The following is a 23245-nucleotide window of genomic DNA, read 5'->3' as shown; positions in this document are numbered from 1 at the left end:
TTTCCTTTTTGGTGAGGTCTTTGGTTTTGGAATTAAGGTGATGCTGGCCTCATAGAACGAATTTGGAAGTACTCCATCTCTTTCTATCTTTCCAAACAGCTTTAGTAGAATAGGTATGGTTTCTTCTTTAAACGTTTGGTAGAATTCCCCTGGGAAGCCATCTGGCCCTGGACTTTTGTGTCTTGGGAGGTTTTTGATGACCACTTCAATTTCCTCCCTGGTTATTGGCCTGTTAGGGTTTTCTATTTCTTCCTGTTCCAGTTTTGGTAGTTTGTGGCTTTCCAGAAATGTGTCCATTTCTTCTAGATTGCCTAATTTATTGGCGTCTAGCTGTACATAATGTGTTTTTAAAATCGTTTGTATTTCCTTGGTGTTGGTAGTGATCTCTCCTTTCTCATTCATGATTTTATTAATTTGAGTCTTCTCTCTCTTCTTTTTAATAAGGCTGGCTAATGGTTTATCTATCTTATTAATTCTTTCAAAGAACCAACCAACCAACTTTTGTTGATCTGTTCCACAGTTCTTCTGGTCTGGATTTCGTTGAGTTCTGCTCGAATCTTTATTAACTCTCTTCTTCTGCTGGGTGTAGGATCTATTTGCTGTTTTTTCTCTAGCTCCTTTAGGTGTAAGGTTAGCTTTTGTATTTGAGTTCTTTCCATTTTTTGGATGGATGCTTGTATTGCAATGTATTTCCCCCTCAGGACTGCTTTTGCTGTATCCCAAAGATTTTGAACGGTTGTATCTTCATTCTCATTAGTTTCCATGAATCTTTTTAATTCTTCCTTAATTTCCTGGTTGACCCTTTCATCTTTTAGCAAGATGGTCCTTAACCTCCATGTGTTTGAGGTCCTTCCAAACTTCTTGTTGTGATTTAGTTCTAATTTCAAGGCATTATGGTCTGAGAATATGCAGGGGATGATCCCAATCTTTTGGTATTGGTTAAGGCCTGATTTGTGACCCAGTATGTGGTCTATTTCGGAGAAAGTTCCATGTGCACTTGAGAAGAATGTGTATTAAGTTGAGTTTGGATGTAAAGTTCTGTAGATATCTTTGAAATCCATCTGGTCCAGTGTATCATTTAAAGCTCTCGTTTCTTTGGAGATGTTGTGTTTAGAACACCTATCTAGAAAGTGCTAGATTGAAGTCACCAAGTATAAGTGTATTATTATCTAATATGTCTTAATTTTGGTTATTAATTGGTTTAAATATTTGGCAGCTCCCACATTCAGGGCATATATATTGAGGATTGTTAAGTCCTCTTGTTGGATAGATCCTTTAAGTATGATATAGTGTCCCTCTTCATCTCTCACTACAGTCTTTGGGGTAAATTTTAGTTTATCTGATATAAGGATGGCTACCCCTGCTTTCTTTTGAGGACCATTCGAGTGGTAAATGGTTCTCCAACCTTTTATTTTTAGGCTGTAGGTGTCCTTCTGTCTAAAATGAGTCTCTTGTAGACAGCAAATAGATGGGTTCTTCTTTTTTATCCAGTCTGACACCCTGTGCCTTTTGATGGGGTCATTAAGCCCGTTCACGTTCAGAGTTACTATTGAAAGATACGAGTTTAGTGTCATCATGATATCTATTCAGTCCCTGTGTTTGTGGATTGTTCCATTGGACTTCTTCTTAAAGGGGAATTTTGAGAGTCCGCCTTAAAATTTCTTGCAGAGCTGGTTTGGAGGTCACATATTCTTTCAGTTCCTGCCTGTCTTGGAAGATCTTTATCTCTCCTTCCATTTTGAATGAGAGCCTTGCTGGATAAAGTATTCTTGGTTGCATGTTTTTCTCATTTAGGACCCTGAATATATCCTGCCAGCCCTTTCTGGCCTGCCAGGTCTCTGTGGAGAGGTCTGCTGTTACCCTAATACTTATCCCCATAAAAGTCAGGGATTTCTTGTCTCTTGCTGCTTTAAGGATCTTCTCTTTATCTTTGGAATTTGCAAGCTTCACTATTAAATGTCGAGGTGTTGAACGGTTTTTATTGATTTTAGGGGGGATCTCTCTATTTCCTGGATCTGAATGCCTGTTTCCCTTCCCAGATTAGGAAAGTTTTCAGCTATGATTTGTTCAAATACATATTCTGGCCCTCTGTCCCTTTTGGCGCCCTTTGGAACCCCAATTAAACGTAGGTTTTTCTTCCTCAGGCTGTCATTTCCCTTAATCTATCCTCATGGTCTTTTAATTGTTTGTCTCTTTTTTCCTCAGTTTCCCTCTTTGCCATCAACTTGTCTTCTATGTCACTCACTCGTTCTTCTACCTCGTTAACCCTCATCGTTAGGACTTCTAGTTTGGATTGCATCTCATTCAATTGATTTTTAATTTCTGCCTGGTTATATCTAAATTCTGCGGTCATGAAGTCTCTTGAGTCCTTTATGCTTTTCTCTAGAGCCACCAGTAGCTGTATAATAGTGCTTCTGAATTGGCTTTCTGACATTGAATTGTAATCCAGATTTTGTAACTCTGTGGGAGAGAGGACTGTTTCTGATTCTTTCTTTTGAGGTGAGGTTTTCCTTCTAGTCATTTTGCTCAGTGCAGAGTGGCCAAAAACAAGTTGTATTGGGAAAAGGAGAGAGAGGAGAGAAAGAAGGAAAGAAAAGAGAAAAAGAAAAAAGAAAGGAAACAAGAAAAAAAAAGAGAAGAGAAAGAGAAAGAAAAAGAAAGGAAAAAAAAGGGTGGGGGAAGTAAACAGAAATCAAAAAGCAAAACAAAACAAACAAACAAAAACACCCACCACCACAACAACAAAAAAAACACGGGGGAGTATCCTCTGATTCTCTATACTGTAAGTCCCTTGACTTCCCCTGGAACTTTCCAGTGCTGCTTGGTCAATAATTTGTTTTTCCCCCTGTCGTCTAGCTGGTCTTCTGGGGGAGGCGCCTGTTGTGCTGATTTTCAGGTGTTAGCGCTTGGGGGAGCTGCTCTGCCCCCTGCCTGGTGTAGGGTTCAGTGAGTAATGTTTATCCTGTTTATCCCGTGAGGCCACTGTGAGGCTCAGTGGGGTTGTTTACCCCGTGAGGCCCCAGGAGGAACAACCGGCAGTGGCAGCGGCATCTCTGGAGCCCTGGATTCAGCTCCCGCAGTAACTGTGCAGAGCTCTCCGTCTGCAGGGCCTGGAGGCTCCGGGGCGGGGCCGCTGACCTGCTCAGCTTGGGGCAGGAGCGTCCTTGCTGTCCTGGGCCCTCCCGGCCTCTGCCTGTCCCGGGGGGAGGCCGGATCCTGGGCTGTGTCCCCGGTGCCCTGTGCTCCCGGCCTATGCTGTTGGAATTGCGCTCCCAGCCGGGCAGCCCCCTCCACGGAGCCGCCGCCTGAGCCCCTCCAAGCTGCTCCCGGGGCCGCAGCCCCCTCCGCACGGAGCCTCTTCCTCTCCCGAGCCCCTCCGAGCTGCTCCGGGTCCCGCCGTGCGCTGCAGCCCTTAGGGAGCTCGGCGCACTCTCCCAGGGCGCAGGTGTCTGTTAGTGTCCCCGGGAGCCCGAGGGCACCCCCTCCCTCCTGGGGTCCTGCTCCAACTCTCTGCAAGGCCTTTCCGCCCGGGAAGGTTGGTGCAGCTCCTGCTTCTCCGGGATGGGGCTCTCCTGTCCTGGGGACACTCGCCCCGGCCTCAGCCCGGCTCCTCGTGGGGCCCCTCCCCCTTGGAGGCCTTTTGTTTCTTTATTTCTTTTTCCCCGTCTTCCTACCTTGATAGAAGCACGAACTCTTCTCACTGTAGCATTCCAGCTGTTCTCTCTTTAAATCTCAGGCCGAATTCGTAGATTTTCAGGATGATTTGAAGGTTATCTAGGTAATTTGGTGGGGACAGGTGACTTGGGGACCCTACTCTTCTGCCATCTTGCCCCTCCTCCTAAAATATGCTTAATCAAGCTCTGGCTGTCCTTCAATTAATTCTTCCTAGTGACTACTAGTTTTCTTAGCACAGAAACCTACAGATTTTCTTGCTTCCTTTTTCTATTTCAATCTTCATATTCAACATGTTAAGAAAAAACTGTTCCACATGCTAATATCATTTTATCTGTCTCACTACTCCACCAGCACCCTGGTACAAGCTTACAGTGACTTCCAAAGCTAGTTTACTGCAGTCATTATGCTCCCTTTCTAAACTATTATCTACACTGTGGTAAGTTCTTCTTTCTGTCTGTTTCTCTCTCTTTCTCTCTCTCTCCTTCCGTCCCTCCCTCCATCCCTCCCTCCCTCTCTCTTTCTTTATTTCTTTGCTTTCTTTCTTTTTTTTCTTTCATCTCTTTCTTTTTAACAGAAGTATGGTTGTTTTCTCTCCATACTTACATTAATGTTAACATTAATGCCTCCGTAACCTCTCCTTCAAGGCCCCTGAATAGGCAGACATGCTTGCCTCTGAAGTAATATCACACATGGTTTGCCCTTATTTCTAGGTCCAAATACAATGGCCTTACTGCATCTTCTCCCATTTACCATATATTCTCCGCCCATATTGCATTTTGGCTATGTTCTACTATATTCTATCTACATTTGCTACATGCAACTTCCATTTATTTTTCCTGTTCTCTCTATCCACCATTTATCCTTAATTTAAAAACCGTTTAGGAGTCGGTTCTGAGAAACTTTTTATTGACTGTCCAGTTAAATCCAATTTGTTTACTATATGTGTGTGTGTGGCACACCTACTTTTCACATTCATTTTCTTTTGTCATATTTGCAATTTTGTGGGTATGAATATTTGACTATTGTTCATTTTCTTCAATAAATGAGAATATCTGTGAGGGCAGACATAGGCCATGGCCATATTTTCTTCATCAATGTATCTGCATCATCGGGCATAGTACCTGATACATATTATACTATCCATTGAAGGGAGGAAAAGAGGAAAGAACAGAGAAGATTAATGATGATATTTCATGATTGTGTAGGAAGATGGTTAAAATTTCATAGCATTGTATCTTCAGAAATAATAGAATTAAACATTTGTAAGATTTATCTGTATGTTGAAAATACTTTTTAAAAGAGAACAAAAGAAACATTGTTTTCCAAAAGATAACTTAAATTTTTATGTATTAATATTACTGCATTTTATTAAGAGAACCAGAGGAGAGAAAAAGAAAATCTGAAGCTAATGAGAAGACTCCTCTAAAAGAAAGGAAGACAGAGTGAGTGAGGTTAGCATGCATTAGATTATCCCACACTAACAAGCAATCACCCCATCTTAATGATATACAAGTATAAAAGTTTATTATTTTTCACTTGCATTGAAACTTAGCTGCATCAATGCTTCATTTTATTTCTACTTCTTAGATTCAGGGTGAAGGATCATATCCTTCTATGGCACATTGCTCTGGTAAGTATAAATAAATTCATTAGTGAGATCACTTGATGGTTCTTACAGTTTCCCCCAGAAGATGATAAGTGTTTCTTCTGCTCATACTCCATTGAATGAAGCAAGTCATATGGCCAATCCTGTTGTCCACAAGGTGGGAAATCTAATCCTCTTAAAAAGAGAGTGCATAACTGAGAACACAGATAAAATCTGTCATTAATAGTGGGAATGTAGCCCTGGCTATAGGAAAGGAATTCCATCATATGCATCGTACTTGTCCAATTAATACCTTAGATGCCACTTAATTACCTAACTTTCCCTTCAAGTTTTTTACTTAAAATTTTTTAAAAAAGGATAATTTTAAGAGCAGATTATGTAGTACTCAGTGGAGAATTAATGAAATATTAGTGAAATGAAAGATGAAGGGATATACAGGAAAGAAAGAGGTCGGGACACCTGGGTGGTTCAATGGTTGAGCATCTGTCTTTGGCTCAAGTCATGATTCCAGGGTTTTGGGATTGAGTCCTGCATCAGGCTCCCCATTGGGACCCTGCTTCTTTCTCTGCCTATGTCTCTGCCTCTCTGTGTCTCTCATGAATAAATAAACAAAGTCTTGAATGAAAGAAAGAAGGAAAGAAAGAAAGAAAAGAAAGAAAGAAGAAAGAAGAAAGAAAAGAAAGAAAGAAAGAAAGAAAGAAAGAAAGAAAGAAAGAAAGAAAGAAAGAAAAAGAAAGAAGAAAGAAAGAAAAAATCAAGTCTACCACATTTTTAAGTGATGTTCCAAAGGAAGAGAAGATTAAAAAAAAAGGTAATATTTGAGGGGATAATCATCAGTCATATATGGCAAGTATTTCTTACATTCTTAAATGATAAGTCTCTTACTCTCAATTATTGACAGGTATCTCAGTAGGTACGTAGGTAGATAGATGCAAATGTAATTATTCATTTCCAAATGTTATTTATTTTTCTTCGAAACCTTTTAATTCATTTTATGATTGCTCGTTTAAGCTTATTTTTTGCTTCTACAACATAGTACAAATAGTTATTTTTTAATTATTATTTTATCTACATGTAATAATTCAAATATGTGTAGTCTTTGTCATCTACTTTTGCATCTTATTCTCCTAACTCATGCTTTTGCTATTTTTTTTTTTTTGTCGTTGTGCTTTTGGCTATTTTTATTGTGCATTGTTCATTTTCTTCTGGAAACTATTAGTGAAAAATCTTTCAGTCCTAAGATAAAATTGAGTTAATCATTTGCAATCTTGTATGTATTAGAAGGGTTCTCTTTTTCAGTTTGTCCTTGGATATGCCCAATAACTTTTTTCATTTCACAAGCCATCATATTCAAAGCTCCATTTTATCAAAATTTCCAGTGTTTTCAAAACAAAAGCATCTTCTGTGACCTTTTTTTGGACTCTGGCTATTTGTTATAGAAAATAAAATACAAAAAAGTGTAAAAACTTAAAATCATTTCAGGAAATAGAGGTAATTATATTAGTATATTACTTATTTTTTAAAATTCATAATGAAACTAATTGTCCTGCTTTTATTCCCATAATGATATATTAGAATTTTTGTTGCATTGTTATACAGATTTCAAATATATTACTTAAATATCTGTACAAAAGGCTGTTACATGGGTGGGCCATGATTTTTCCATAATTATTCTAACCTTTATGTTTAGGTTTTTTATTTATAACTTACAAATATTGTTGTGACTTTTTTCAGAAATTTTTCTTAGCATCATTGCCTTTCAAAATTTAAACTAGATTTATAAAAGATTTGCTCTAATACTTCTAAATTCCTATTACCTTTCCAAAGAATAAAATACATTCCTAATACCTTTCTAAGCCTACTTTCCAGAAAGATGGTATCATTTATTGAAGCTGAGCAGTATGTAAGCTTGGTCTGTGATGTACCTGTGCTAACACTGAATGGTACAGTTTCTAAAAAATCTGTTCTAACTTGATAAGTGAAAAAATGTGTTCTCAATATTGTTTCAAACTCCATTTCTTTGATCACTAATTAGGTGGAATACTTAGGTATCCTCTCTTGAATTCTGCTTTTTCTATAGAATTCTTGAGGGGGGCTTCCAAGAAGAAATAAAGAACTTAGGATCCAGAGAGGAAAGTACCTTTTCTAAATTCCTATAGTTTAAAACCACTGGCATTTGAAACCTGATTTTCTATGTTCAGATTCAGTTGTTTTTTTTTTTTTAACCTTATCTCATTTTTTTTACAATTTAATCTGACTTCAATTTAATGTTTAGTGGATGTTCAAATACACTTGACATATTAGTCCAATAATAACAATCCCAGATAGATAGTAGTCTTAACATTAAAATAGAAATTATCTTAGAGTACAGTTAAGATTGTTTTGAGTTCCCACTTTGACTTTGTGGCTAAAGCTTAAAGCAAGTGCTTGATCTGATTTCTATGTCTGTCTCTGTGTACATGTGTGTGTGTGTGCGTGCACACGTGTTTTTATGTGGCAGGCAGGTAAGGACAAACATTGAGAGTAGGGAACTAAGCTTTAGATAACACATCATTCCAAAGGATTTAGACTCTGATGAAGACTTTGGAAAGCCACTAAAGAAGCCATATGGTCAGATTTCTCTTTTAAAGGTATCACTTTGATGGTAATTAGATGAGTTAAGGTTTGAGTAACTGGTTTAATAGTGGTACCAGATATTAAAATGAAAAATGTGTGGAGGAAGAAAGAAAGATTGGAGGGAAGATGTTTGTTTTGGAATTGTGTACAACATGATTCAAGTGTAAGTGTCTAGATTTCACTTTTGATGCATAGGCCTGAAATTGAGGGAAGATGTTCATGGTGATGGAAGCTAGATGTTAAATGCAGAAGTGCTTTAAATTGGCAAACAAACATTTTTATGTTTACCACTTCATTTACTTTTAGAAATTAGAATTTTCATGAATTAGAAATTTTGTGGGATAAATTATAACATCAAATCATGTATAAATATAGGTCATGATCCCGGGGTTCTGGGCTGAAGCCCACACTGGGTTCCCTACTCAGTGGGGAGTCTGCTTCTCTCTCTCCCTGCCCCCTGCTTGTGTTCTATCTCTCGCTCAAATAAATAACATTTTCTAAAAAAGAAATGTTATTAATGGCCTCTATAGATTCTATCCACTAACAAAAACTACTTTCTCATTCATTAGAAAATGAAACCTAAATTCAACGATAGGCAAATATAAAATAGGAAACTAATGTGAAGAAAACTCTTAAATATGATTTATTAAACATTCATTAAAATGTATTTTATTATTTATTTTTTAAAAATATTTTTCCAGATTTGGTGAAATATAATTGAGAAATGAAAATTGTATGTATTTAACGTGTACAAATGATGTGTTTTTAATTAAGACTTTATTTTTTTAAGAGCAGGTAAGGTCACAGTAGAATTGAGGAGAAGATATAGAGACTTCCCATATGCCTCCTGCTCCTACATATGCATAGCCTCTACTATTATCAACATCTTTTACCACAATGGTACATTTGGTACAATTGATGAGCCTACACTTACAGAACATAGTCACCCGAATTCCATAGTTTACATCAGGGTTAACTCTTAGTGTTTTACATTCTATAGGTTTGGACAAATGTATAATGACATATATCTACCATAATGGTATTATACAGCATATTTTCATTGCCCTGAAGTCCTCTGTATTGTCTACTCATTCCCTCATCCCTCCCATCCAAATTCTGAAAATCACTGATCTTTTTATTTATTTATTTTAAATTTTTATTTTATTTTATTTATTCATGATAGGCACACAGTGAGAGAGAGAGAGACAGAGAGACAGAGACACAGGCAAAGGGAGAAGCAGGCTCCATGCACTGGGAGCCCGACATGGGATTCGATTCCGGGTCTCCAGTATCGCGCCCTGGGCCAAAGGCAGGCACTAAACCGCTGCACCACCCAGGGATCCCCATCACTGATCTTTTTATTGTCTATATAGTTTTGCCTTTTCCAGAATGACATATAGTTGAAATCATATAATATGTAGCCTTTTCAATTGGATTCTTTTACTTACTAATATGCATTAAAATTCCTCCATGTCATTCATTTATTTTTATCATTGAATAATATCAATGATAAATTGATGTATGTAAATGTATGTAGATGTACCACAGTTTATTATCCATTTACCTACTGAAGATCATCTTGGTTGCTTCCAAGTTTTGGCAATTCTAAATAAAGCTGCTATAAATATTGGTGTGCAGATTTTATGTGGGCAAAAGTCAACTCCTTTTGTATGCTTTGGATAACAGGTCTTCACCAGATGTGTCTTTTACAAATATTTTCTCCCAGTCTGTGGCTTGTTTTCTCAATTTTTTGACCATGGGTTTTATAGAGCCAAAGGTTTTAATTTTAATAAAGTCTACCTTATCAATTATTTCTTTCATTTCTTTCTAACAGAAAAGAAATTCATACCCAAGCTCATCTAGTTTTTATCCTATGTTATTTCCAGGGATTTTATAGTTTGCATTTTACATTTAGGTCTGTGATCCATTTTGAATTAATTTTTGTGAAAGATATAAGGTCTCTGTCTAGCTTCATTTTTTTTTATGTAGATGTCCAGTTGTTCCAATGCTACTTGTTGAAAAGTTGATCTTTGCTGCACTGTCTTGCTTTTGCTTCTTTGTCAAAGATCATTTGACTATTTCTGTGGTTCTATTTCTGGGCTCTCTATTCCTTTGGATTGATATATTTGTCTGCTCTTTCACTGATAAATCCCACTATCTTAATTGCTATAGCTTTATAGTAAGTCTTGAAAAGAAATATAATTGCCAGGTGAAACTAACCTTACTTTTTAAGTGATTCATGATCATAAACAGCTCTATGCTATATTTAAACAAGAAAAAGATTAAATATTTATTAAACTGTGTAGTGCTGGCCAAAATATAGGTAGCTAGATAATTGAAACATTACTAGATATGAACAATAGTTAATAAGTAAGATTTAAATTTTTTTCTTTTGAGAAAGAGAGTGAGTGAGAGGGAGAGAGAGAATCTCAAGCAGGCTCCATGCCCAACCCAGAGCCCAATGTGGGACTTGATCTCATGACCCCGAGCCAAAACCAAGACCTGAATGGACAGAGTTCAGCTACATAGAACAACTTGGGTGAATCTTGTAATCATAGAGCTGAAAACAAGAGCTGAATGAACAGAATTCAGCTACATGGAACAACTTAGGTGAATCTTGTAATCATTATATTGAGCAAGAGAAGACATAGTGTACACAATATGATCCTGTTAAGAAACTGACAAATTTTCGTGATGGTGATAGACATCAGGATTGTAGCTCTTATTTGGTGGCAGTCACTGGGGAAGCTCACACAGGAGTTTCTGCTAAAAATGTTCAGTTTTTTCTGTCTCAATGAAGGCATTACTGGTATATTCACAGTGAAATGTAATATGCTGTATTCTTTGATTTGCACACTCTTCTTTATAAAAGTTCTGCTTCAATAAAATGTTATGCTTAAAAAACACATTAAATTAATAAAATGTTAATTCAGTCCAACAAAAAATGCATTCAATAATTTATTAATCTATTATTGAATTCACATTACATGCATAAAATTTCTTTCTCTTTCTCTGTATATATATATAGGAAAGTTCCTACTTTCAGTGAACCCCCAAGGTAATAATTATTATAGAAGCTAAACTTTCTTAGCAGCCTAATAAGTATGATTAGAAACGCAGGAATGGCTTTAGCTAGCGGAAATTCTGGAGCTGCTGCTCATTTTAGGCAGTAGTGACTGATTACCTGTGATTTCTTTCCCCCACTCATTTCTGTGTTTTTAATAGAAGTACTCTGCCTTCTATAATGATCTCAGATTTATTTAATTACTTTTTCTCTTAGAAATAGGATAGCCTTGGTGATGTTTTACACGTAGAATAGAAAAAGATAAAATGTACACTTTTTGCATGGCTGCACACCCACTGCCTTATAAATGCTTGCAGGTAGGACCTGTCTATATTTTCCCCTATTATTGAATCCTGAAGGACTAATCTAGTCACTAATATAAAGATACATTGTTGATGTGCATTAAGTATTCGTTGAATGGCATTTTTGGTACAAAATATTCATTTGTTAGACACTGTCCATTATAAGAGATAGAGAAAATAATAAAAGTTCAGTTGTTTTTATTATTTCATGGTTAACATCAGCAATAGTTTCATATATATTTATTTTTATAAATAAAGTGATTTATAATTTCATAATTTCATAATTTTGCAGTGATTTTATAATTTCATAATTATGTCCAATAGACTAATATTATAACTTTATGCTTATTACTAACACTATAACCAAGGATTATACTTAAAGAAAATGTAGACCTAAAATTCAAATGTATGTTTATGAGTGTGTATGTGTTTGTGTATGTGTGTGTTTGTGTGTCCTGAACATTTGCTTTATATGAAATGCCGTTTTAGTGCTGGGGATATCATTTAAATTTATATTCTCCTAAATAGATAATAAACGTGTAAAATTATAAATTTTTAAAAATTCAGTCATATTTTTGAGAGGAAGAAAAAACTGGATAATGTGCTAGAGTGACAGAGCCAATGAGGAGTTGGGAGCTCTGCTTTACTAAGAATCTTTAGGAATACCCTCTCTAAGAAGGAAACATTTGAATTGAGACTTGAATGAAGGAGGCGTGCCAGCTTTGAGCTGATCCAGGGAAGAGCTTGCCAAATAGATGGAATGGAACATGCAAAAGTCCTGTGATGGAACCAGAATGGAGGCCAGTGATTCCAGAAAATTCTACATGGGTACTGTAATTTCAGGAGATAAATGTTGGCAAGGCAAACAGGGCCCAGATACTGCAAGCCCATAAGTGGGCTGTGATAAAGGAGTATAGATGAAAAAATTGAATGCATTTAAAACATCTTACATTATATTTTAGCAAGAGCTGCTGAGCAGCTTAGTGAAAGATAGACTTTAGTGCATAAAGGAGGGATGACAACTTTTTTGGTAATCCAGAAAAATTAGAATAATGATCACATCGGTCAAGGTTTTTTTTTTCAATAAAAATGGTAATAGCTGATTTCACATATATTTTGGAAGAAGTGCCAACCAGAACTTTTGGTAGATGGAATATAAAATGTGAGGGGAAAAAATGATTAGGGTGTTTGCTGAGGTAACAAGGGCTTGAGGAAGATATGAGGAGGATGTTGGAGAAGATATAATTATGTCTCTTTGGGCCATATTAAATTTCAGATTCTTATGAGCTCTTTAAATGGAAATGAAAAGTACCAATTAGATACATAAGTTTTTAGCACAGAGATGAGGAAGACACACAGTTTGAGTCAAAAAATTAAGCAAAAGGACAGGATAAAATGTCTAAAAGAGTATGTGGATGAAACAGTAATGAGAATTTACATTTTCTGCAACACTGACAATAGAGAATATAAGAAACTTATAAGTGGAGCATAAATAGGATATATATTCTTTAAATGCCTTGTTGGGCATATGGGGAAGTAGAGGAAATCCTCAGGGGGCCAAAGCAAAGCAAACTGAACAATTACATTAAATTTTTAGTTGATACTTGGCTGTCCTCAAAATATGAATTGAAGAGTAATTTTGCTGATCTTGGTAAACAGGGTAATTAAATTTTTAGTGTCTTCAAATATAGGCCATGAGCTATAGATCTGTGCAAGTAAGGGAGCTGGATAACGTAAGTGCATTTGAATGGGTAGAGCAGAAAAGAAATATACCCAGAAGCAAAGGCGAAGACAAGAAACTATGTTTGCCTACACCTGGAAGTTGGGCAGGGAAAAACAAGTGAGAACAGTTTTTTTTTTCACAATTGTTTAATATTTCCATTTATGTGTACCATCTAGGTGACCTTTAAGACCCAATCTAGAAATTATCATTTTAAGAAATGATCTTACTTTGATAAATATTCTGTAGAGAAATAAGTTGGCAGGGGCTACACAAGATTTTCTCCAGTAAAGTAAGGCTTTTAAATATAAAATGTAAAACAATAGGGAAAAGTCCAACATGAATAAGAGCAGAAATAATCAGCAGTATATTTACCCCCCCAATAATTTCAAATGATCATATTGGAATAAATCTGCTGAAGTAAGTTTAAAAAGTTTAAAGGGAACAAAAAAAACTATCAAAAACAGTTCAGGGAGGTTTAAAAAAGAGCTTATCAAAACTTGAAGCTTAAAACTGGAATCCATTTTGATTAAGGATTTTATTAATTAGATAGCATATGCTGCTGGGAGGGTAGCAGAAGAATCAGTGCACTTGGAAACATAAAGAAGAATGCAGAATGCAGCACAGGGAGCAAAGGAGACAAAATATGTGGAAGAAATATTAAGAATTATGGAGAACAGAATGAGAAAGGAGAAAATGGGAAAGAAATATTCAGAAAGACAACAACAGATAATAGTGCATAATTTTTAAAGCTTAAATCTTTAAATTCAGGCATTATAATAAATCCAAAGAAGATAAACTCAGAAAGAAAACTTTAATTTTCTTTATATTACTGGTTACTCATATTGGAAGGAAAAGTTGGAGACATGTATTTTATCAAACAAATGCATTCTACTGTGATAATATCTGCAAACCACTTTTCTGCCTCTTTACATTTAAGTGGTAAATGGTACTTCCTCTTTAAGGCTAATGCCTCTTTTTCTGCTCTTGGTCTTAATCCTTTTTGCCCTGTTCAGTCATTACTTTTTTCCTTCAGCCTATATTCATAATTAACCCTCTTCCAAACTAAAATGAAAGCCTTGCCCTCCTTCTAGTTGTATTTTAGGCAATTGCATGGTATTTCTTTTACATTCCTATTAAAATTTTCACATAATTAGCAATATTTCCTAGATTATTAACAGTATTTGCTTGACTATTAATCACTCTTTGATATAAAATAGTCTGGCTTTTCAAACTCCCATGCTACCAAAATTTGTCTCACTGAAGTTAAAAACAAAAAACAAAAAACCATCTCCCTTTCTAAATCCACTGGATGCTTTTAGGGTTATTGCATGTTTTTTTTTTTTCCTCCATATGAACCAAGCATTTGTGTCTGTGCCCTCTCTGATGGTATCCCTTTCTGAGATTCAGCATGTCACTCCCTTGGTTCTCCCTTTAACTCTGAAGCTGTTCTCTCTAGGAATGCTACAGGGGCTTGTTTATCTCTACTTGTCTCTAATAGGTTAGCTCAGGGTTCTAACAGCAGCCCATTTACATCCTTGGTCTCAATTACAGAAATTTTATCTACTCTCGTTATCTTAACATATGTCATATTTTTCTTTACTTTTTAATCTATATCCACATCTTTTATTTCTCCTGATAGTATCATTTTGACTATCTCCTCTCTCCTCCAACGTCACATCTTGACACCATTACCCACCAAGTTCCTTGTTTTAGGTATCATCCTTGTTTTAGGTATCATCCTCTATGACTCTCCACTATTTTTTTTTAATTTATTCATGACTGACACACACAGAGAGAGGCAGAGACACAGGCAGAGGGAGAAGCAGGCTCCATGCAGGAAGCCCGACATGGGACTCGATCACGGGTCTGGGCCGAAGGCAGTGCTAAACCGCTGGGCCACCGGAGCTGCCCTAGGACTCTCCACTATTGCCAGCATCTTACCAACATCTTTAAGTCTGCCTTATAAATGGTGCTTTCCTTTCTGTCTGTTTTAATTACCAATTAAATAAATCATTGCTCTAATTGTTTCTTAATTGGAATACTAAAATAGGCATCCAACTGGTCTACCTTACACCAAGGTTGAGCCCTCAGATCCTGATATACAGCATTACCCTTGCAAATTATCTACAAAGGATGAAATGTTATTTATTTTCAGCATCTTAAAGTTTCAGAGTCTCCCTACCAACTATAGCATAAAGTCCAAGCTCCCAGACTGATGTATTAGACACTTTAATCTGTTAACCTATACAACTTCAGACTCTTCTTGTACCACTTTCCATGATTTCCATGTGCTAGCCTATAAAAAGCTAGTATAGCCAAACTTATATTGTTTTAAGCTTTAATCTTTTTTTGTAGTATTTATCTGATTGAAATTCCCCTCCTTTTCCTTCCCCTTCCTCCTTTGCCTCTTTTTCTGGCTTTTAAAAAAATACATGATTAATTGATCATTCATACAATAGATCAGACATTAACTTTTCCCAGGTACTTTCCCTGTTGGTAATTTATTTATTTTCCCCTGTCCCCCAAAACAAAGTGATATTAAGTGCTTCTTCTGTTTCCTCTATTGTTGTACTTATGATTGCACTGAGATCTGTTTTTGCATATGTCTTTTATCCTTAATGAGAATATAAATTGGAAAGCTTAGTTTTAATTCATATCCCAATCGCCTAGCATAGCACTTGATATGCAGTCAATGTTCATAAGTATTCATTTAACTAACCTCCTCTGATTCCATACACTTTTCTCTCCGACTTGTCACATTATGTACAGTTACTGTTGGTTTGTTTATTTGTGTTTCCTCTTAGCTAAGCTTCTTGCCTTTAGGCATTGTGTGTGTTTGTGTCTTTGTGCTTGTTTGTGTTGTTCTCAGTAGGTGTTAAATAAATCACATAATGAACTAATGAAAGCTAAATATAAAAGTTATCCTTATTTCTTTCTTTTCGTTAGTATCCCTGTGCTCCTATTCTCTCTGTTGTATGCTTGTTCTGATGTCACCTGTGATGTCTCATTTTTCTCCAAAGTATTATTAATGGTTATTTACCTTTTTTATTTGTCTTTTTTTCTCTCGTCTTCCATTTCATTCAACCAGATGGCACTGTAATAAAGATCCATGCAGTTACATACTTATTAACAAAAACCAATTCATTAAATCATTTGTGTATGTTATTCAACATGTATAGTATAACATATATATTATTCTCAATGTATTTAAACCTAATCTTTATAGCATCTCTAATGGGAGGTATTATTAAGGAAATTTTACACATAAAGAAATTGTGTATGAAGCCACCCCCCCCATTACATAAAGGACAATCAGAATCTGATTGTGGGTATATCTAAATCCATAATTTATGTTTTTTTCTCAGAAATACTTTCTATCTCCACTGGCAAGTCTTAATTCCTATCTCTGACATGTTAGAGCAGACTATCAACATGACATTTACTACTTCAAAAAAAAAAATTAAAAGCCTACTACTTTAATTCTCCACCTCTATCTGGCTATATCCATTGCTTTCTCAGAAGAGCTCTGTTTTTCTTACTCTTTACTTTTTTCCTTTTTATTCTCCCATTTACCTGAATCACCTTCCCCTTAATCCCAGCTTCTTTTTTCCATAAATCTAAAAATAATAACTTTTTAAGCAAATCACTGACACACATCTATTAAACACTCATGAAAATTCCCCAAATTTCGACTGATATATGCTAAGATTCCACTACTTGGAATTTCTCTGTTTGATTGCATTTCCAACTGCTACACTATTTGAATAAAGTACATAATTCAGTATATGATTATATATTGTATATTGTTCATATATAGTTCATTTTTTAAATGGCTACATTAAAAGATAGATGCCATATTTCTTAACAGACTTTGTTCATGACTGCATACAAATATTTGCAAGACCTTTTGGTGATAACAATGATATGTAACTTTTACCTTGTAGTACAATGTATAATTAGTAATTTTGTCTTTCAATAAGTAAGCATCTTTTATTAATGGACCTTTTACATTCGGGACATTTGACTTGAGCAAGAAACTTTACTTGATGGCTTATTCACATGATAGGCAGGCCTCAGGAGCTTAAGTCAAAGATAACTTGTTTAAGATGATTTGAAATTGATTAACTTGTATTTAGTTTGCTTGAAGTTAACTGTGTGGTAGGAATTTCTATATAGTAATTTCTTACTTTCAGCCTCTGTAAAATATTACTCCTAGTGCTGTACTGTACCTCAAGCAAGACAATGCCATTGTAACTGCAGTGATCCAAAGATGGGGTTGATAATCGAGGGAAATGAGCAAAAAAAGCTATTGAACATTATAAAGACATACTAGTATATTTTATGAAATGTGTTTATCAAGAGTTAACAGGATAGTGATTTATTTGTAGAGATAGCAATTAGAATATTATTGAAGTTGTTAAATAGCCTGGAATACTTAGAATGAATCCAGAGGGTACTGTGTTTTTCATACTCGCTTAGCTATATCTTACCAGCCTATTAATTTGAGTTACTTCAGAGGAGTATGGAATATGATTTTTTCAGCGTTTAACAGCACACATTTCAATGAATATTCTTAAACTATTTTGCTTTTATTTTATTTTTCACTGTTTCAGCTATTGAAAGAGAAAATGCTACATTCAAAAGCATTTGACTTTTAACTACTCACCAATATTTTAACCTACTTTAGACATTGATTTAAGGAATTAAAATATTACAAATAAATTGCTCTTCTTATTTCTATTCTCTGTCTTTCTCAGAGGCAATCAAAATCTGAATTTGGTCTGTATTCAGTAAATTCAAAAACTTAGATTCTCAATTTTTAGATCTTCACATTTCCAACAGTCATTTCTTCCAGCTCATACCAACCACCTTCTCTTACAATTTTACCCCTACATCTTATCATTGCATTAAGGGAGTTACTTTCTAGTTTCAATTTTTAGAATCCTGATCTCAATTTTAAGAATCCAGTCTCACAAAGCTGACACCTCTCTTTGCAGCTTACCTATTCTATTATTACCCTCACTCCAACAATTATTTGACACTTCAAGATGACCAGTCTATTATCCCTACTAATTTTTTATATCCCACCATCTTGTCCTAGTTAATATCAGACCAAAATAAGCATTCATTTAAATAACCTTCACATTTATTTTCTGTGACTTGAAAAGCTCTATCATTGAACTAAAGCAGGATCCAAACAGCTGAATGTGGCTAAAGTAAAACACAACAGTGTTAATCTTACCATGGGTGGATCCTGTTTTGGTGGGCCTGAAATGTTATATAATGTGAGGTCTCTTCATGAAGTATACAAGATTGTGAGTACCGGATTCCCACAACCAATTCAATGCCACTTTACAAGGATAAATTATGTTAAAAAAAAAAAAGAAAATATTCTTAATATATTTTTATTAAAATATCTAATTTTTCAAACCTTATAAAAAACGTGTGACCATGTGAAAACACTGTTAAAGATGCTCAAAGGACTTTACAAGGGGTTTGGTCAGTTAGAGGCCCTCATATTTAAGCTTCATTAGCACTGTGATAAATTTGCTGCTGAATTGAACTTGAATTCTATGACTACTAATCTCAGGTGACATCCACTACTACCAAAAAATTTTTGGATGATGCAGTTTTTCTGACAACTATTTCACATTTTATCACTCTCTCCATTCCTAATACCCACATCACCCCCTTTTTAAAGCTAATAATCTTCCCAGATAATTAATAGAGATCATAGGTGCAATCAAATGAAAATTATCTATTTTTTTGCTAGCCTGTTTGCATCTTTCTGCATACTCTGTGTTCCCCTGTTAACTAACATCTAATAACAGGAGCAACTCTTACATAGGAGTTGCCATCACCCACACACTTGCCAAATGGATGTCATTTACCCTTTTTTAAAAGATTTTATTCATTTATTTGAGAAAGAAAGAGCATGAGCTGGGAAAGGGGGCACAGAGGGAAAGAGAGCAGTGATCTCAAGATCTTGACATCATGACCTGAGCATAATACAGACACTTAACCAACTGAGTAACCCAGGCACCCCTATATGCCATTTACTCTTACACACTTGGGGCTTTGCAAGTACCATTCCTCTTTCCTGTGAGTTATTATTATTTCTCTCTAATAGCATATGAAAATTGCATAATATTACTCATCTTAGAAGCAAACACAAGATAAAAATAGAGCCCTGAATCCCAGCTCTGCCCTTCTATTCTTTATAGCAAATCTTAAGTAAAGTGCCCATTCCGGTTTCCATGAACTCACTTCCGTTTTCTATTCAATCCATTCAAACAAGGATTTTCTCAAAGTATCATATTCTAGATCCAAAGTCATTTTTTCTTATTAATTTAAAAATACTTTATGATTTATTTAGATTTTAAAAATTATATATACTTAAAGTTTATATCATGATGATTTTATATACATAGCAAAATGATTACTATAGTCAAGCTAATTAACATACCATCTCTTCACATAGTTATCTTTGTGTGTGTCTCTGTGTGTTTGTGTGATGAAAGCACCTGCAATCTACTCTCTTAGCAAACTTCTAGTATTTTTAATGATCCTTCCGCAGGTTCACCTACGGAAACCTTGTTACGACTTTTACTAGCAAACTTCTAGTATTTAAGACAAGAGTAAACTCTGGTCATCTTGTGCCTTAAATCTCTAAACTTATCCAATCATTCGTTTGATTTTGCGTGATCATACATTTGATGGCATTTGGATATCATTTATTCGTAAGTAATCTGTTTTTTTTTTCTCCCTGGGAACTTCAGAATTGTCTCTTCATATTTTGGAGTACTTAAATTTCACCATTCCATGCCTAGGGGTATGTGTGTTTCTCTGTGTAATACATCTAGTTTAACATTATGTAGGACTTTTCATTTTAATGACCCATGTTGATTTTCAGTACTGGAAATTTTTTGGATATGGTTTTATTACATACACCTCCTCTCTATTTAATTTTTTTCAGCTTAAGTATAATTGACAAAATTGTATATATGTGAAGTATAAAATATGATTATTTGACATACCTATACTTTGTGAAATAATTACTACCCATCAATCACCTTACATAGTTACTATTTGTTCTTTTGTGGTGAATATGCTTAAGGTCTATACTCTTAGAAAATTTCAAGTATGCAACACAATATAACTCTAGTTGCCATACTGTATAGTAGATCCTCCAAGATTATTCGTCTTATAACTGAAGGCTTACACCTTTAATCACTCTTCCATTCCTATCACCTCTCAGCCCTTGGTAACCACCATTCTACTCTCTGTTTTTATGAATTAGTTTTTTTTTAAAGATTTTATTTATTTATTCATGAGAGATGCACACAGTGAGAGAGAGAGAGAGAGAGGGAGGGAGGGAGGGGGGAAGGGAGGGAGAGAAGAACAGACACAGGCAGAGGGAGAAGCAGGCTCCATGCAGGGAGCCTGACGTGGGACTGGATCCCGGTTGTCCAGGATCACACTCTGGGCTGAAGGTGGCACCAAACCGCTGAGCCACCTGGGCTGCCCTATGAATTAGTTTTTATTGTTGTTTTAGATTTCACATATAAGTGAGATCATATAGCATTTGTCTTTCACTATCTAGCTTATGTGACTGGGCATACTGTCCTCTAGGTCCATCCATTTCATTGTTCCTCGTAACTGAATAATATTCCATATTTATATGGAATTTTCTTTATTTATATATCCATTGACAGACACTTAGGTTGTTTCCATATCTTGGCTATTATGAATAATGCTACAGTGAACATAGGAATGCAGATATCTCTTCGAGTAACTGATATTGTTTCTTTAGCTATATACACAGAAATGCAAATGTTGGATCATATGGCAGCTCTATTTTTAATTTTGTGAAGAACTCCTAGGTTGTTTCCATAATGAATGTACCAATTTATGATCCCATCAGCAGTATACAGGGATTCCCTTTTCTCCACATTCTTGCAAGAATTTGCTGTGTCTTTTTGATAAAAGCCATCCTAACTGATGAGAGGTGATATTTTTTGAGTTGCATTTCTTTGGTGATTAATGATGTTGAGCACCTTTCTCACATACTTTTTGGCCATCTTTATGTCTTTGGAAAATGTCTTTTCAGGTCCTTTGCCCATTCTTTAATTGAGTTATTTGGCTTTTACCTACCAAGTTATATAAATTACTTATATATTATGGATATTAACATCTTATCACATAAATGTTTTGAAATATATTTTCTCTCATTAAGTAGGTTGGCTTTTCAATTTATTTAGTTTTGTTTTTTGTTTCTGTTTGGTTTGGTTTGGTTTCTGCTTTATAGAAGCTTTTTAATTTGACATAGTTACCCTTGTTGATTTTTACTTTATTTCCTGTGCTGTGTTTCCTGTGTTTAATTCATTCCTGTGAAATGAATTAAGTATTTAATTACTTAAATAAATACTTAATTTATTATTAATTATTAAATGATAATTTATAAAAAATATATTAATATATTATTAATTAAGTATTTAAATCATTTCAATTTAATTTTTGTACATGGTATAAGATAGTGGTCTGGTTTCATTCTTTTGCATGTGACTATCCAGTTTTCCCAACACCATATATTGAAGAGATAATTCTTTCCCCATTGTGTGTTGCTGGCATCCTTGTCAAATGTTTTTTTAGGCTCTTCATTCTGTTTTATTGATATATGTGTCTGTTTTTTTTATGCTAGTACCATCCTGTTTCTTTGATTACTATAGCTTTATAATATTATGTGAAGTAAAGAAGTGTGATACCTCCAGCTTTGTTCTTTTTTTTCTAGATTGCTTTGGCTTTGGGGGGTCTTTTATGGCTTTGTGCAAATGTTAGGTTATTTTTTTTCTGTGTCTGTGAAAAATACCCCTGGAGTTTTGATAGAGATTCATTGAATATCTAGATTGCTTTGGATCATATAGACATTTTAAACATTTTTAATTGCTCCAATCCATAAACATAGGATATATTTCCACATCTTTGTCTTCCTTAATTTCTTTCATCGGTGTTTTATGTACAATGTCAGTCTATAGATCTTTCATATCCTTGGTTAAATTTATCTATGTATTATTTTTCATGCTATTGTAAGTGAGGTTGTTTTATTTTTTTCAGGTAGTTCATTGTTAGTATATATAAATACAACAGATATTTATATATTGATTTTGTATTCTGTAAATTTACTAAATTTATGTATTAATTCTAACAGTTTTTTGGTGGAGATTTTAGGGTTCTGTCTATATAAGATCATGTCATCTGCAAACAGAAAATTTTAATGATTCCTTTCTGATTTGGATATATTTTATTTCTTTTCTTGCTTAATTAAATGTCCTAAGATTTCCAGAACTGTGTTGCAAAGATATAGTAAGAGGGGGCGGGAACTTTGGCTTGTTCCTGATCTTAGAGGAAAAACCTTCATTTTTTTTAAATCTTTTTTTTAAATTTTTATTTATTTATGATAGTCACAGAGAGAGAGAGAGAGGCAGAGACACAGGCAGAGGGAGAAGCAGGCTCCATGCACCGGGAGCCCAACGTGGGATTCGATCCCGGGTCTCCAGGATCGCACCCTGGGCCAAAGGCAGGCGCCAAACTGCTGCGCCACCCAGGGATCCCAAAACCTTCATTTTTTTATGCTGAGTGTGTTGATATATCGGTGGGCTTGTCATACGTGGCCTTTATTATGTTGAAATACGGCCCCTTTATATACAATATTTTGAGAGTTTTTTCATCATAAATGGATGTTGAATTGTGGTTCTCCTTCTATTGAGATGATCATATTTTTATCCTTAATTCCACCAAAGTGGTGTATCACATTTACTGAATTGCATATTTGAACCATCCTAACACCCCAGGGATAAAGCCTATTTGATAATGGTGTATGATCCTATTCATTTGTTGTTGAATTCAGATTGCTAAGATTTTGTTGAAGATTTTTGCATCTATATTGATCAGGGATATTGGCCTGTAATATTCTTTTCTTGTAATGTCCTTGTCTGTCTTTGGTATCCAGGTAATGCTGGCCCCATAAATTGATTTTGGAAGTTTTCCCTCCTCCTAATTTTTTTGGAAGAGTTGAGAACAGTTGGCATTAATTCTTCTTTAAATGTTTGTAGAATTCACCAGTAAAGCCATCAGGTTGGGCCTTTTTTAATTAGGAGTTTTTGATCACTCACTCAGTTTTCTTATTCATTGGTGACCTTCAGATTGTTTATTTTCTCAGGATTCAGTCTTGGTAGATTATGTGTTTCTAGGAATGCATT

General features: G+C 35.1%; 1 protein-coding gene across 10 annotated transcripts in view; it reads left to right on the top strand.

Annotated features, from left to right (window-relative positions):
• The window catches only part of CCDC178 (coiled-coil domain containing 178), a 419286-nt gene that overhangs the window by 125432 nt on the left and 270609 nt on the right, over window positions 1-23245 (top strand). For 8 of the 10 annotated variants that reach the window (XR_012032461.1, XR_012032460.1, XM_072829166.1 and 5 more), the window contains one exon: window positions 5049-5117. The exons of the other annotated variants lie outside the window; for them this stretch is intronic. Coding sequence is in view for 6 of the 8 variants with exons in the window: in XM_072829166.1 (XP_072685267.1) it covers window positions 5049-5117 (69 nt within the window). In the remaining 2 variants the exon portion in view is untranslated. The remainder of the gene's footprint in view (window positions 1-5048; window positions 5118-23245) is intronic. 10 annotated transcript variants of the gene reach the window in all.

Source organism: Canis lupus, chromosome 6, assembly GCF_048164855.1.
Source record: "Canis lupus baileyi chromosome 6, mCanLup2.hap1, whole genome shotgun sequence".
In the NCBI taxonomy this organism is placed as follows: Eukaryota; Metazoa; Chordata; class Mammalia; order Carnivora; family Canidae; genus Canis; species Canis lupus.
This window is presented reverse-complemented; position numbering and strand designations above follow the sequence as displayed.